The 15,880-nt window shown below is 41.1% G+C and overlaps 1 protein-coding gene across 1 annotated transcript in view; it reads left to right on the top strand.

Moving 5' to 3' along the window:
- The window catches only part of LOC149460649 (uncharacterized), a 60,389-nt gene that overhangs the window by 5,515 nt on the left and 38,994 nt on the right, over nucleotides 1–15,880 (top strand). The window contains exons 3-4 of the mRNA XM_089679412.1: nucleotides 7,696–8,741; nucleotides 13,268–13,373. Coding sequence (XP_089535538.1) covers nucleotides 7,696–8,741; nucleotides 13,268–13,373 — 1,152 coding nt within the window. The remainder of the gene's footprint in view (nucleotides 1–7,695; nucleotides 8,742–13,267; nucleotides 13,374–15,880) is intronic.

Here is a 15,880-nt window from a genome sequence, read left to right as displayed (position 1 = left end):
CGAATCTATACATGGCACAACGGGAGGAGGAAAATATATTTTTGAATCAAAGAAAAGAAATACTATTATACCACAGATTCATAGATGATCTTATCATGGTATGGAATGGGGATGAAGCTACATTAACTAAATATTACAAAAATCTAAATAATAACCAAAAAAATATAACTCTTAGTTGGAATATAAGCAATAAGGATGTCAATTTTCTAGATATTTGGCTAATAAAAAATGGATCAGAAATATATACAAAAAATTATTTAAAAAAAAACGATAGAAACGCATATATCGCCACTAATAGCTGCCATTACAAGCCTTGGATAAAAAATATACCAAGAGGGCAGTTTATGCGTTTAAGGAGAAATTGCACTAATTCGGTAGATTATAAAGAACAAAGTAAAATCCTAATGAAAAGATTCATTGATAATGGGTATAGGAAAGAAGAAATCGAACATGAGAGTAAACAGAATTACGAGATAGAAAGATCATATTAGAAAGTAATAAGAAAGATACAGAAAATACCAATATATCTCTGATAATGCCGTTCAACAAGCAATTTAAGGATATACAAAAAATTATTAACAAACATTGGGATATATTGAAATTAGACAAAGATCTCAAAAACATTATTCAAGACAGACCAAAGTTCATATACAAAAAAGCTCCAATATCCGTGATAAAATTGTTAAAAACATATTAGATCCACCCAACAAAAATGCTAAATCCACATTTTTTCAGGGTGTAGACTTCTACTCTTGTGGTGGATGCTACAGCTGCAAAAGAACAAAAAGTAACCCTAAACGCAGGTCAGAATTCCAAAATCCCAGTAATGGTAAAATATATAAAATCGATCAATTCATATCCTGCGATACATAAGGAGTTGTATATGCTTTAAAATGTCCTTGTAACTTGATATATATTGGAAGAACTAAAAGAACACTCAAAGAGCACGTTTATAATATCAATAAAGGATATAAATATCAGAATGTGCCCCTGCATTTTCAGCATTTTCACAATAAACGGGCAGACAAATTATAATTTGGGAGCATAGAGAAACACAGCAAACATTGGAGGGGAGATAACTTAGTAAGAGAAATCAGCAAAACAGAATCTTATTGGATATACAAAATGGATTGCTTGGCCCCTAAAGGCCTAAACAAAGAATTCGATTTATCATGCTTTTTAAGTGATTATTAGAATGAAATAGGTTAATTTTTGTTTGATTTAATATGCTTCATAAAATATCCATTAAAATATCTAAAAATATATTAGTCCCTTTTATATTATATCCCAAAGTATATGGTGGGTATGTGTGTATATATATATATATATATATATATATATATATATATATATATGTTGATATATCTAATAATAAAACTCAATGTATTTTGACCAGCCAAATCAAATACTAAGTAGTAGTGGTTACTATAATCCACCCACCATAGTGACCACATGTTGTGGTAATAATGATCCATTTCATTATATGCTAGTTAATTTAATAGTTGGGTACTTTATTGATGGCAATGTATAAGTATCACAAATATTTTGCATTCTTTAATGTTGATTATCTTTTATATATACATAATTGCATATTTTTATTTGTTCCTTATATATATTATTTTTGTGCATATATGTTTTAGAAATGTGTGATTGTCTTCTGCGTAGCTAACTACTCATTTGATCTATACAGCCCATAGAAAGAGGGTTTATAAATAGTGGGGCAGTGACAGTCAAAGGTTATCTAAATAGAGAACAGCACTGGTAACAAAGTTTCTATCAGCTTGAATACACCTGTGCTTAATCATAGCTTAATATGTATATTGGACCCCAAAAAGATGTCCGCGACCATCCAGACTTCTAGAAAATGGCGCCGTATCACTATAAAAGAATCCTTAGTATGGTGACTGTTCTATCACATCCCCCGGACGAAGCCACATGTCCCTGTGGCGCAACGCGTTGGGGAGGGGCTTTGACGTCAGCACAGCAACCCGACTTCACAGTGAGTGTAGTGTATGTGAGCGAATATGAGTAACCATGAGACCTGTCACACACGCATGTAGCGGTTTCACTGATTTTAACGCAGGACTTTTTATACTGAATACTTGTGAATGCATAAGAAGAAGTTGTGAATAAAATTGTTCTTTTGATAAACGATAAGGCACCATGTATCTTTCTCTTTCCCACTATACCAACGAGGAATAATACAAGGAGATGGAGCACTTTTTATTGCCATGAGAAAAAGCTAACCCACAGACCCACAATGATCCATTATCAACCATCAGGAGTATCCAAGGGAGTCTCTAAAGATCTCCATGAAGGATAAACATCACAAAGCTGTGTTAGCTCAGCAGTGGGCTGAATGGAAGGTGAGCGCATAGAAGTATCTATATTCCAGCAAGAATCCATCTGTAATCTTGTTTGACTAATCAACTTTCATCAAATTTATATAGACTTTTTTTGGACACTATTCATTTTTATTATTTAAATTACTTATATTATGATATTTTTTTCACGTTTTTTTAGTTTTTTTCAATTTATTATTTATTTATTTTGAAGTTGTAATAAGTTGACTTGGATTGTTCATCGCTTCTGGAAATATTCATATCTCACATTTAGGGCGCGGCAATAAGCAATCAATTTACTGTACATTACTACAAAACACATTTATATGAGGATGTGAATAGATGCCTGCTGACCTATATATTTATTTACTATCTTATACCTCAGTGGCTCGCAAGTAATTATAATATATACAGTCAGGTCCATAAATATTGGGACATTGACACAATTCTAACATTTTTGGCTCTATACACCATCACAATGGATTTGAAATGAAACGAACAAGATGTGCTTTAACTGCAGACTGTCAGCTTTAATTTGAGGGTATTTACATCCAAATCAGGTGAACGGTGTAGGAATTACAACAGTTTGCATATGTGCCTCCCACTTGTTAAGGGACCAAAAGTAATGGGACAGAATAATATTCATAAATCAAACTTTCACTTTTTAATACTTGGTTGCAAATCCTTTGCAGTCAATTACAGCCTGAAGTGTGGAATGCATAGACATCACCAGACGCTGGGTGTCATCCCTGGTGATGCTCTGCCAGGCCTTTACTGCAACTGTCTTCAGTTCCTGCTTGTTCTTGGGGCATTTTCCCTTCAGTTTTGTCTTCAGCAAGCGAAATGCTCAATCGGATTCAGGTCAGGTGATGGACTTGCGGAACATTCCACTTCTTTGGTGTCTTTTACAGTCTGCTTTGGGTCATTGTCCATCTGCACTGTGAAGCGTCCAATGAGTTGTGAAGCATTTGGCTGAATATGAGCCGATAATATTCCCGAAACACTTCACAATTCATCCGGCTGCTTCTGTCAGCAGTCACATCATCAATAAATACAAGAGAAGCAGTTCCATTGGCAGCCATACATGCCCACGCCATGACACTACCACCACCATGATCACTGATGAGGTGGTATGCTTAGGATCATGAGCAGTTCCTTCTCCATACTCTTCTCTTCCCATCACTCTGGTACAAGTTGATGTCGGTCTCATCTGTCCATAGGATGTTGTTCCAGAACTGTGAAGGCTTTTTTACATGTCGTTTGGCAAACTCTAATCTGGCCTTCCTGTGTTTGAGGCTCACCAATGGTTTCCATCTTGTGGTGAACCCTCTGTATTCAGTCTGGTGAAGTCTTCTCTTGATTGGTGACTTTGACACACATACACCTACCTCCTGGAGGGTGTTCTTGATCTGGCCAACTGTTGTGAAGGGTGTTTTCTTCACCAGGGAAAGAATTCTTCGCTCATCCACCACAGTTGTTTTCCGTGGTCTTCCGGGTCATTTGGTGTTGCTGAGCTCACCGGTGCGTTCCTTCTTTTTAAGAATGTTCCAAACAGTTGTTTTGGCCACGCCTAATGTTTTTGCTATCTCTCTGATGGGTTTGTTTTTTCAGCCTAATGATGGCTTCACTGATAGTGACAGCTCTTTGGATCTCATCTTGAGAGTTGACAGCAACAGATTCCAAATGCAAATAGCACACTTGAAATGAACTCTGGACCTTTTATCTGCTCATTGTAATTGGGATAATGAGGGAATAACACACACCTGGCCATGGAACAGCTGAGAAGGCAATTGTCCCATTACTTTTGGTCCCTTAACAAGTGGGAGGCACATATGCAAACTGTTGTAATTCCTACACCGTTCACCTGCTTTGGATGTAAATACCCTCAAATTAAAGCTGAAAGTCTGCAGTTAAAGCACGTCTTGTTCGTTTCATTTCAAATCCATTGTGGTGGTGTATAGAGCCAAAAATGTTAGAATTGTGTCCATGTCCCAATATTTATGGACCTGACTGTATGTATCTAGACTGGATTTATGGAGGTTCTGGGGTTCAGCTGGCAGCAAAATGTTCATTTTCACCATAGACTTTACTAGACCTAGACACCTGGGGTGTGTGTGTCTTCGGTCTTCTCTCCCATGTCCAGGTCAGTAAGATCTCAGGCAGAACATTTCTCCCAGGGTTCCTTGCTCTGTGGTCTGCTGGCTGTGCCGGGTGGAGGGATATGTCTGTAGTGTCTCAGACCCAAGTCACTGAGTGCAGTCTCAGGAGATGGGAGGCAGCGGTGTGGGATCTCTGCAACTTGTCTGCAGTAAACATTTAATGTTCCACTGATTACTGAATACCAATATTATGAGTCCTGACCCTTATACTGTATAAGTTATATTGTAAATTTTTATACTCCTGACCCCTGCACTATATACTCTGTTGTACATTACATACTCCTGACCCTTGCACTATATACTCTGTTGTACATTACATACTCCTGACCCCTGCACTATATACTCTATGTTGTACATTACATACTCCTGACCCCTGCACTATATACTCTATGCTGTACATTACATACTCCTGACCCCTGCACTATATCCTCTGATGTACATTACATACTCCTGACCCCTGCACTATATACTCTGTTGTACATTACATACTCCTGACCCCTGCACTATATACTCTATGTTGTACATTACATACTCCTGACCCCTGCACTTTACACTCTAGTTTGTACATTACATACTCCTGACCTCTGCACTATATACTCTGTTATACATTACATACTCCTGACCCCTGCACTATATACTCTATGTTGTACATTACATACTCCTGACCCCTGCACTATATACCCTATATTGTACATTACATACTCCTGACCCCTGCGCTATATACTCTATGTTGTACATTACATACTCCTGACCCCCGCACTATATACTCTATGTTGTATATTACATACTCCTGACCCCTGCACTATATACTCTGTTGTACATTACATACTCCTGACCCCTGCACTATATACTCTGTTGTACATTACATACTCCTGACCCCTGCACTATATACTCTATGTTGTACATTACATACTCCTGACCCCTGCACTTTACACTCTAGTTTGTACATTACATACTCCTGACCCCTGCACTATATACTCTATGTTGTACATTACATACTCCTGACCCCTGCACTATATACTCTATGTTGTACATTACATACTCCTGACCCCTGCACTTTACACTCTAGTTTGTACATTACATCCTCCTGACCCCTGCACTATATACTCTATGTTGTACATTACATAGTCCTGACCCCTGCACTATATACTCTATGTTGTACATTACATAGTCCTGACCCCTGCACTATATACTCTATGTTGTACATTACATACTCCTGACCCCTGCACTATATACTCTGTTGTACATTACATACTCCTGACCCCTGCACTATATACTCTGTTGTACATTACATACTCCTGACCCCTGCACTATATACTCTGTTGAACATTACATACTCCTGACCCCTGCACTATATACTCTGTTGTACATTACATACTCCTGACCCCTGCACTATATACTCTATGTTGTACATTACATACTCCTGACCCCTGCACTTTACACTCTAGTTTGTACATTACATACTCCTGACCCCTGCACTATATACTCTATGTTGTACATTACATACTCCTGACCCCTGCACTATATACTCTATGTTGTACATTACATACTCCTGACCCCTGCACTTTACACTCTAGTTTGTACATTACATCCTCCTGACCCCTGCACTATATACTCTATGTTGTACATTACATAGTCCTGACCCCTGCACTATATACTCTATGTTGTACATTACATAGTCCTGACCCCTGCACTATATACTCTATGTTGTACATTACATACTCCTGACCCCTGCACTATATACTCTGTTGTACATTACATACTCCTGACCCCTGCACTATATACTCTGTTGTACATTACATACTCCTGACCCCTGCACTATATACTCTGTTGTACATTACATACTCCTGACCCCTGCACTATATACTCTATGTTGTACATTACATCCTCCTGACCCCTGCACTATATACTCTGTGCTGTACATTACATACTCCTGACCCCTGCACTATATACTCTATGCTGTACATTACATAGTCCTGACCCCTGCACTATATACTCTATGTTGTACATTACATACTCCTGACCCCTGCACTATATACTCTATGTTGTACATTACATACTCCTGACCCCTGCACTATATACTCTATGTTGTACATTACATACTCCTGACCCCTGCACTATATACTCTATGTTGTACATTACATACTCCTGACCCCTGCACTATATACTCTATGTTGTACATTACATAGTCCTGACTTCTGCTCTCCCCCTCCCCCCACTGCTATATATACACATAATATGGATTCTCTTTTGTTACACCCATTTCCTCCCAGCTGGACATTTTATATCGGATGATGTGATTGGAGCACAGACTTTTACATGGTGATAATAATGTGATAACATCCTCCAACTTTGGACCCTTAAACAGAAAGTGATAATGAGGGTGGAGTCAATACCCCAATGATGGTGGTCTTCAGGATCAGTCCAGTCTTCATCTTGGTTGTTCTCCCCCATCCTCACTCTCTGACCTCTGGTGGGGCTCAGCCCCGCTGTTCTTCATGACTAAATCATGGACTAAATAAGGAAGTGCAGTACTTCTTGTGTTGGGAAGATGGTGATGAGTGATAGAGGGGGTGGGGACCCTCGTCCTATAATCCCCTCATCACTGTCCCTCCTATAAAAGACAGTTCTGGTTGTTTCCTCACTCTCTGACTAAGGTCCATGAATAAAGAAATGACCTGGTAGGAGATCAGAGGAGCCATTTCCTAGTTCCCTTGAGGGTGGAATTGTAAGCTCCTCAGAGACCAAGTTGCCTGATGTGGGCGGAGTCCTGGTTTGGGGGAACCAATCAGCTCCTGTCTAGTAATCCTCTTTGTCTTTGTATTTTAGTCCATGGCCGGGAGATGAGGAAAACCTCCGAGGATTGTCTCACTTTGTCTCCAGACTGGAAAGTAGAAGATGAGGACATCACACAGTATAGTCCAGGAGAAAACCCGGCTCCCTCCAATGTCCATCTGGCACCACCCAGTGTTGATGGACCATCGGATTCCTCGTATCCTGAGGAACCTCAGACTGTGCGGGACCGGGCCGGCCTTCCAACAGGGAAGAGCTTCTCCTGTACTGAGTGCGGGAAGGGGTTCCGTTATAAATCCAGTCTTTATGTGCATAAAAGGTCTCACACAGGGGAGAAGCCGCATTCCTGTCCTGAGTGCGGGAAAGGTTTTTCAGACAAGTCCAGTCTTCACACACATCAGAGATTTCACACGGGGGAGAAGCCATATTCCTGTACTGAGTGCGGGAAGGGTTTCCATACTAAATACAATCTTAATGTGCATAAAAGAACTCACACTGGTGAGAAGCCGTATTTCTGTCCTGAGTGTGGGAAATGTTTTTCAGATCATTCTATTCTTCTCAGACATCAGAAATCTCACACAGGGGAGATGCCGTATTCCTGTCCTGAGTGTGGGAAATGTTTTTCAGACAAGTCCAGTCTTCACACACATCAGAGATCTCACACAGGGGAGAAGCCGTATTCTTGTCCTGAGTGTGGGAAATGGTTTCCTTCTAAATTCCGTGTTAATCGTCATAAAAAGACTCACACAAGGGAGAAGCCATTTTCCTGTCCTGAGTGCGGGAAATGTTTTTCAGAGAAGTCCAGTCTGCACACACATCAGAAATATCACACAGGGGAAAAGCCATATTCCTGTCCTGAGTTTGGGAAATGTTTTTCAGAGAAGCGTATTCTTTACAGGCACCAGAAATCTCACACAGGGGAGAAGCCGTATGCCTGTTCTGAGTGCGGAAAATGTTTTTCAAAAAAGTCCTATCTTCACACACATCAGAGATATCACACAGGGGAGAAGCCATATTCCTGTCCTGAGTGTGGGAAATGTTTTTCAAAGAAGTGTGTTCTTCACAGGCATCAGAAATCTCACACAGGGGAGAAGCCATTTGCCTGTTCTGAGTGCGGGAAATGTTTTTTAGAGAAGTCCAGTCTGCAAACACATCAGAGATCTCACACAGGGGAAAAGCCATATTCCTGTACTGAGTGCGGGAAATGTTTTTCAGTGAAGTGCAATTTTTACAACCATCAGAAATCTCACACAGGGGAGAAGCTGTATTCCTGCCCTGAGTGTGGGAAATGTTTTTCACGGAAGTCCAGTCTTTACACACATCAGAGATGTCATACGGGGGAGAAGCCATATTCCTGCCCTGAGTGCGGGAAATGTTTTTCACGGAAGTCCCATCTTTCCAAACATCAGAAATCTCACACGAGGAAGAAGCCACTTTTCTGTCCTGAGTGAGGGAAATGTTCCTCACTGAAGTCCTGTCTTCCTGTACATCAGGGGTCCCACACAACCCTGGAGGTGTATTAGTGCCTTGAGTGCGGGAAATGTCTTCTAGATGAATGTTGCTGGACATCCCAGCTCTCATGTGGGGAAGAAGCACACCCTGATATACACCTCAGATATACTCCATGGCTGATCTTCATCATGAAAGAAACAGTTGATAAGGAGAATATAATCTTAAAACAACAAAGTGCAGCGCTTAGCAAGGTAAAAGAGTCAATAAGATAATAATCAGGTATCCACAATGATTCACTGTAGAAATACGAATTCCCACGGCCTCCACTCTGTCAGATAACAGAAATGCGCACTCACCGGAAACGCATGGGTTATGCACATGTGTGATCATGCATCACAGGCAATAGATACATCAGAGGTTAGGCAGCCAGGCATCTCCCTCACGGTGGGTCATCACAGACTCTTTAGTCAGGTCCAGGGGTCCCCTTAAGGTCAGCCAGGTGCTCCATGCAAAAAACTTCCTCTCAGGGTGGCAAAGTGCTTTCTCTGTGGGAATGATAGCTCCAAGCAGGAGCCCCAGAAGACAAATGCCAGAGATAGTGTAGTATGTCCAAAGGGTAAATATTTATTTATAAAAGCAGCAGGGAAGTGTGCATATTATACATCATGTGAGAACATATATATGCAGCAGTACTGACCCCAGTAATGATGGCCGCCGGGCCTCCTCGTGGCTCTGGCGGTGGAATGACGTCACGCTGTGCAGAGCGTGACGTCATTCCACCGCCGGAGCCACGAGGAGGCCCGGCGGCCATGGTGATGGTTAAGGTGTTCCCCGTACACAGATTCCCCTTCATATCCGCCTTTATTTCCTCCTTTCCCCCATTTTCTATGTTGGGATCTTTTCTACAATACTTTGTTATAATAATGGAACACGTTGTGTATTGTATTGTACACCAATAATAATGACTCCGCCCCCACATTCCAGACAAGGGATCTTCCTGACCAATCAGATTTCTTCCTTTACTATTTCCTGATTTTTATGCTTCAATCTTGTTAAATGTAAAATTATAATAAAACATTTATTGAACAAAAACTATTGTGTGTGTCGGTGCAATGATGGCAAACTTCAATATAGAACATTGCTCCTCGGTGACACCTCACACCCTTCAATAATGGCGCAGAGTGCGGGGGTCAGCAGTATATCATATACAGCCCACCATACAGAGTGCAGAGGGGGGCTGTAGTGTGCCCCCCTCCTGATCCATACCAGGCCACATGTCCACAACATGGGGGTCACCTTACCAGGGGGGATGTTGCAGTCCCATAAGACTGACCCTTGCCCCAACACAGACATCCACATGAACTGTTAAATCAACCAGAGAATGTCTGGGTTTATATGGCAAGGAGAGTGATGAATGTTCCCAATTTCCATCTGTCAGAGATGCTGCCGATCATTTAACTACATGTTTGATGGCCATTCCCACCCCAACCTCGGTTTTGTTGGACATTTTCAGAGTAATGACTAATGATACTGATGTAAGAATGGATGATGGACCATCTATGTCATTGTATGAGGACTGTCAGAACTGTCCAGGTCCATATAAAGGCTGGGAATATATGACTGGTATGAAAACGTTGAATGTTCCCCCAGGAGATGTGTTACAATATGACATGTGATTCTGAAGAGATTCCCCGGTGTTGGTATCTCCCCTGTGTTGGTAGAACATTGCTCCTCGGTGACACCTCACACCCTTCAATAACGGCGCAGAGTGCGGGGGTCAGCAGTATATCATATACAGCCCACCATACAGAGTGCAGAGGGGGCTGTAGTGTGCCCCCCCCTCCTGATCCATACCAGGCCACATGTCCACAACATGGGGGTCACCTTACCAGGGGGGATTCCCCCAGGCATAGCACCTTGGCTGGTGGCTGTGGGGATCTGTGGGCGGGGGTCATATTGGATTCTGGAAGCCCCCGTTAATAACAAGGGGCCCCCATATACCATCCCCCCATGTGAATGAGTATGGGGTATATAGTACCCGACAATAGCACCAGCCCAATGACAGCTCCCTAAACTGTCATCTACATAAGTGAAGGGACAGGGATGGTGGGACCTTATTACCCAAATGTGACCAGTGACCATATTTGGTCAGTGATGTCACTGCTATCCCCACCCCCTTCCTTACATGGCAGGGATTCCCAATGACATCACTGATTCCTGGGGGTGTGGCCGCTGTACCCATCCATGTCTTCCTCAGGCACCAGTGACAGCGGGAAGCTGTTATATACAGAAGTGGTAGAAATGTCTCTTCTATATGTGATGATCGGCTCCTGCAAAACATGGGACCGGAACAGGCAAAGTTTGGTTTGTACTGTCGTCTCATCCCTACTCTCCGACAACTAAACCCAGAGATCATCCCAAGTGGTCATTGTATTTGTCCCTTACATTGGTGACCCATGGGAGAAGGACCCCTTATATCATTGGTCAGTGTAGTGGTCCCTTACATTGGTGACCAATGGGAGAAGGACCTCTTATATCAGTGGTCAGTGTAGTGGTCCCTTACATTGGTGACCAATGGGAGAAGGACCCCTTATATCAGTGGTCATTGTATTTGTCCCTTACATTGGTGACCAATGGGAGAAGGACCCCCTTATATCAGTGGTCAGTGTAGTGGTCCCTTACATTGGTGTCCAATGGGAGAAGGAACCCCTTATATCAGTGGTCAGTGTAGTGGTCCCTTACATTAGTGACCAATGGGAGAAGGACCCCTTATATCAGTGGTCATTGTATTTGTCCCTTACATTGGTGACCAGTGGGAGATGGACCCCCTTATATCAGTGGTCAGTGTAGTGACCACTGGTGGTTACATTAGTGACCAATGGGAGAAGGACTCTCTTATATCAGTGGTCAGTGTATCAGCCCCTTACATTGGTGACCAATGGGAGAAGGATCCCTTATATCAGTTGTCAGTGTAGTGGTCCCTTACATTGAGGACCAATGGGAGAAGGACCCCCTTATATCAGTGGTCAGTGTAGTGGTCTCTTACATTGGTGACCAATGGGAGAAGGACCCCTTATCAGTGGTCAGTGTAGTGGTCCCTTGCATTGGTGACCAATGGGAGAAGGACCCCTTATATCAGTGGTCAGTGTAGTGGTCCCTTACATTGGTGACCAATGGGAGAAGGATCCCCTTATATGAGTGGTCAGCAGCGGCAGACTGACAACTCATGGGCCCCCCAGGCAATAGGGGATCATGGGGCCCCTGTGTCCTTGCCCAAACTCAAAAAAGCCTATGAAAAAGGTACCAGGGGCATCTTATGGGGCCCCCTACTGACCCCGGGCCATCGGGCGGTGCCCAAGTTACCAAATGGTTAGTCCGCCCCTGGTGGTCAGTGTAGTGATCCTTTACATTGGTGACCAATGTGAGAAGGACCCTCTTATATCAGTGGTCAGTGTAGTGGACCCTTACATTGGTGACCAATGGGAGAAGGACCCCCTTATATCAGTGGTCAGTGTAGTGGTCCCTTACATTGGTGACCAATGGGAGAAGGACCCCCTTATATCAGTGGTCAGTGTAGTGGACCCTTACATTGGTGACCAATGGGAGAAGGACCCCCTTATATCAGTGGTCAGTGTAGTGGTCCCTTACATTGGTGACCAATGGGAGAAGGACCCCCTTATATCAGTGGTCAGTGTAGTGGACCCTTACATTGGTGACCAATGGGAGAAGGATTCCCTTTTATCAGTGGTCAGTGTAGTGGTCCCTTACAAAAGACTAGAAGGTCTAAAAAAAATAAATGAATGAATCACCAGGACCAGATGGCTTGCATCTGAGAGTCCTCAAGGAATGTAGCCAGGTCATTGATCGTCATCCCTCATCTTTAGGAAAGCTTACTGACCAGAATGGTGGCAGCAGATTGGTGAATATCTAACGTGGTTCCAGTATTCCAGAAAGGGCCGAGATACATATCTGGAAGCTCCAAGCCAGTCAGCCTAACATCAATAGTTTGTAAACTATTGGAGGGATGATAAGGGACCATACCCAAGAATTTGCTGATGAACATAGTATCATTAGTAGTAACCAGCATGGATTTATGGGAAAAGATCGTTCTTGTCAGACCAACCTATTAACAATCTATGAGGAGGTGAGCTGTGATCTGGATAAAGGAACCCCCGTGGATGTAGAAGCAACGAGGATTGTGTCACTTCCAGAGTCACTCAGATGTAAACAAGCCATTTCCAGCTTGTGAAAGCATCAGAATGAACTGATCTTGGTTTGATCGGATGTTTTTATGGTCAGATTGGGATCTGGGGTCCAATAGACTGCAGATGTCTCAGTAAAGAGAATCTGTCTGATAGCAATAAAAGTAATGAAAAAAATTGGGACAGAGTAACAATAGAAAAAAAAAAAAAATTAAAAAATGAAAGCACCCCCCCCCCTTGTTTGCACACAAAGGCTAACACATACAGAAGTCCATCACGCATTGTAAACGGTGTTCTCACCACACTTGTCTCCACACAGGTATGGCTGGAAATGTCAGAGTGAGAGCGATAATTCCGGCATCAGACCTCCTGTGTACCTCTACACTGGTATCCTGAGTGACACCTATGGGGGGTATTTAGGCCCCGTAGTTTGGCCCCGTTCCACTGGCGTTTGCAATTTTAAAGCGTGACATGTTAGGTATCTATTTACTCGGCATAACATCATCTTTTACCCCAAAACGGTATTATATTGTGTTTGCTGCACTAACATTAGGTAAAGTTTCTTTTCTAAAAAATGTGCATTAAAAAAAATCTGCAGAAATACGGAGCAACAAATATTGTACCAGCAACCATGTTCCTCTCCAGGGTCTCTGCTTATATATAATATTTGGGGGCTCTCAGTCATTTCCCAGCAAATAATGACTTTTACATGTCGGAATGTCAGAATTGGCCGGGTAGGGAAGTATTAATAATAAATACAATAAATAATCGTCTCCTGACATTTAGGAGTCTATTAATAAATGGAACAACAACTCCCCCAGGTAGAAGTGCCGGTACAGTCCATTCCTTCTGTGTGTATGGGATGGGGGGACCAATGGTAGGAGGATCTTTGCTGAGCTGCTTGAAGGGTTTCCATCGATTTCACATGGAAAATACCACATTTGTCTATTAGATGGTGAGAATTCCTAGGATACTTAGCGCCATCTAAAGGCCAAATGCAGAATTTACCATTTTAAATCAATGGCTGGTGTCATAGTGTTGGTTTAACCCCCTGATGCCGAGCGCACGCAAATTAGTGGCCTCTCAGATCTGGGATTTGGCCCGTGGGGCCGCTAATTTGTGTGCCTGTCTTTGTGCTGGGAGCACACCGCATGGCGCACTCCCAGCACAAAGACCGGGGGGTCACTGAGAGCGCCGGGTCCTGGAACTCTCAATTCTGGGTCACATGATCGCTGTGATAGCCTCTGATTGGCTATCACAGTGATCAGTCACTATGAAACCCACCCCCTTGTTTTCTCTCTCTGAATTGAGGAGAGAGATACATTGCATCATTATATACATATATATATTACACATTGTAGCATTATATACATTCTATTATACATTGTATCATTATATACATTATATTATATCATTACATACATTGTATTACACATTGTATCATTATATACATTATATTATATCATTACATACATTGTATTACACATTGTATCATTATATACATTCTATTATACATTGTATCATTATATACATTATATTATACATTGTTTCATTATATACATTCCATTATACATTGTATCATTATATACATTCTATTGTACATTGAATCATTATATTATACATTGTATCATTATATACATTGTATTATACATTGTATTATTATTATTATTATTATTATTATTATTATTATATACATTCTATTATGCATTATATCATTATATACATTATATTACACATTGTATAATTATATACATTATATTATGCATTGTATCATTATATACATTCCAATATACATTGTATCATTATATACATTATATTATACATTGTATCATTATATACATTATATTACACATTGTATAATTATATACATTATATTATGCATTGTATCATTATATACATTCCATTATACATTGTCTCATTATATACATTTTATTATACATTGTATCATTAAATGCATTCTATTATACATTGTATCATTATATACATTATATTACACATTGTCTCATTTTATACATTCTATTATACATTGCATCATTATATACATTCTATTATACATTGTATCATTATATACATTCTATTATACATTGTATCATTATATACATTATATTATAAATTGTATTATTATATACATTCTATTATACATTGTATCATTATATACATTCTATTATACATTGCATCATTATATGCATCCTATTATACATTGTATCATTATATACATTATATTATACATTGTATCATTATATACATTATATTATACATTGTATCATTATATACATTGTATCATTATATACATTATATTATACATTGTATCTCTCTCTGTCCTTTCTGAGAGAAAAAAAAGTGTGTGTTAAAAATGTATATAAATAAATATATTAACCGCCACCTTTTAGCAGAAATACTGCTACAGGGCAGCAGGGGTGTGTAATATCATGTATATATACATTATTTTGCAATTCTGGGTAGGGGGCGTGCGTGAGCCACATGTGCATGTCCTACCAGTGCTGCCATTGGTGGCCTCAGCTGTCAATCACTGGGTCCTGGACAGTGATTCCCTGCCAGCACCCGGTGATTGCTGTGTTTCACCGATGGGTGAGAGATCTGTGTATAAACAATACAGATCTCTCCCCTGTCAGCTCCTGCGCACTGCTTTGTATGGCTCTGCATAGCAGTGTGCGCAAAGTGAAGCACACACACAGCCCCCATAGTGAAACCACACAGTTAACCCTTTGATTGCCCCAGATGTTAACCCCTTCCTGCCCAGTGCCATTAGTACAGTGTCATTGCTTTTTATTAGCACTGATCACTGTATTGGTGTCACTGGAGATGTCAGTGACACCAAGTCAGTTCCCTCCAGTGTCAGAATGCCCGCTGTGATCCCGCTATAAGTCACTAACCATTACTAGTATAAAACAAATCCCAGTATCTACACCAC

The sequence above is a fragment of the Staurois parvus genome, unplaced genomic scaffold, assembly GCF_062004578.1.
Source record: "Staurois parvus isolate SC_StPar_1 unplaced genomic scaffold, SC_StPar_1.0 ptg000223l, whole genome shotgun sequence".
Lineage (NCBI taxonomy): Eukaryota > Metazoa > Chordata > Amphibia > Anura > Ranidae > Staurois > Staurois parvus.
This window is presented reverse-complemented; position numbering and strand designations above follow the sequence as displayed.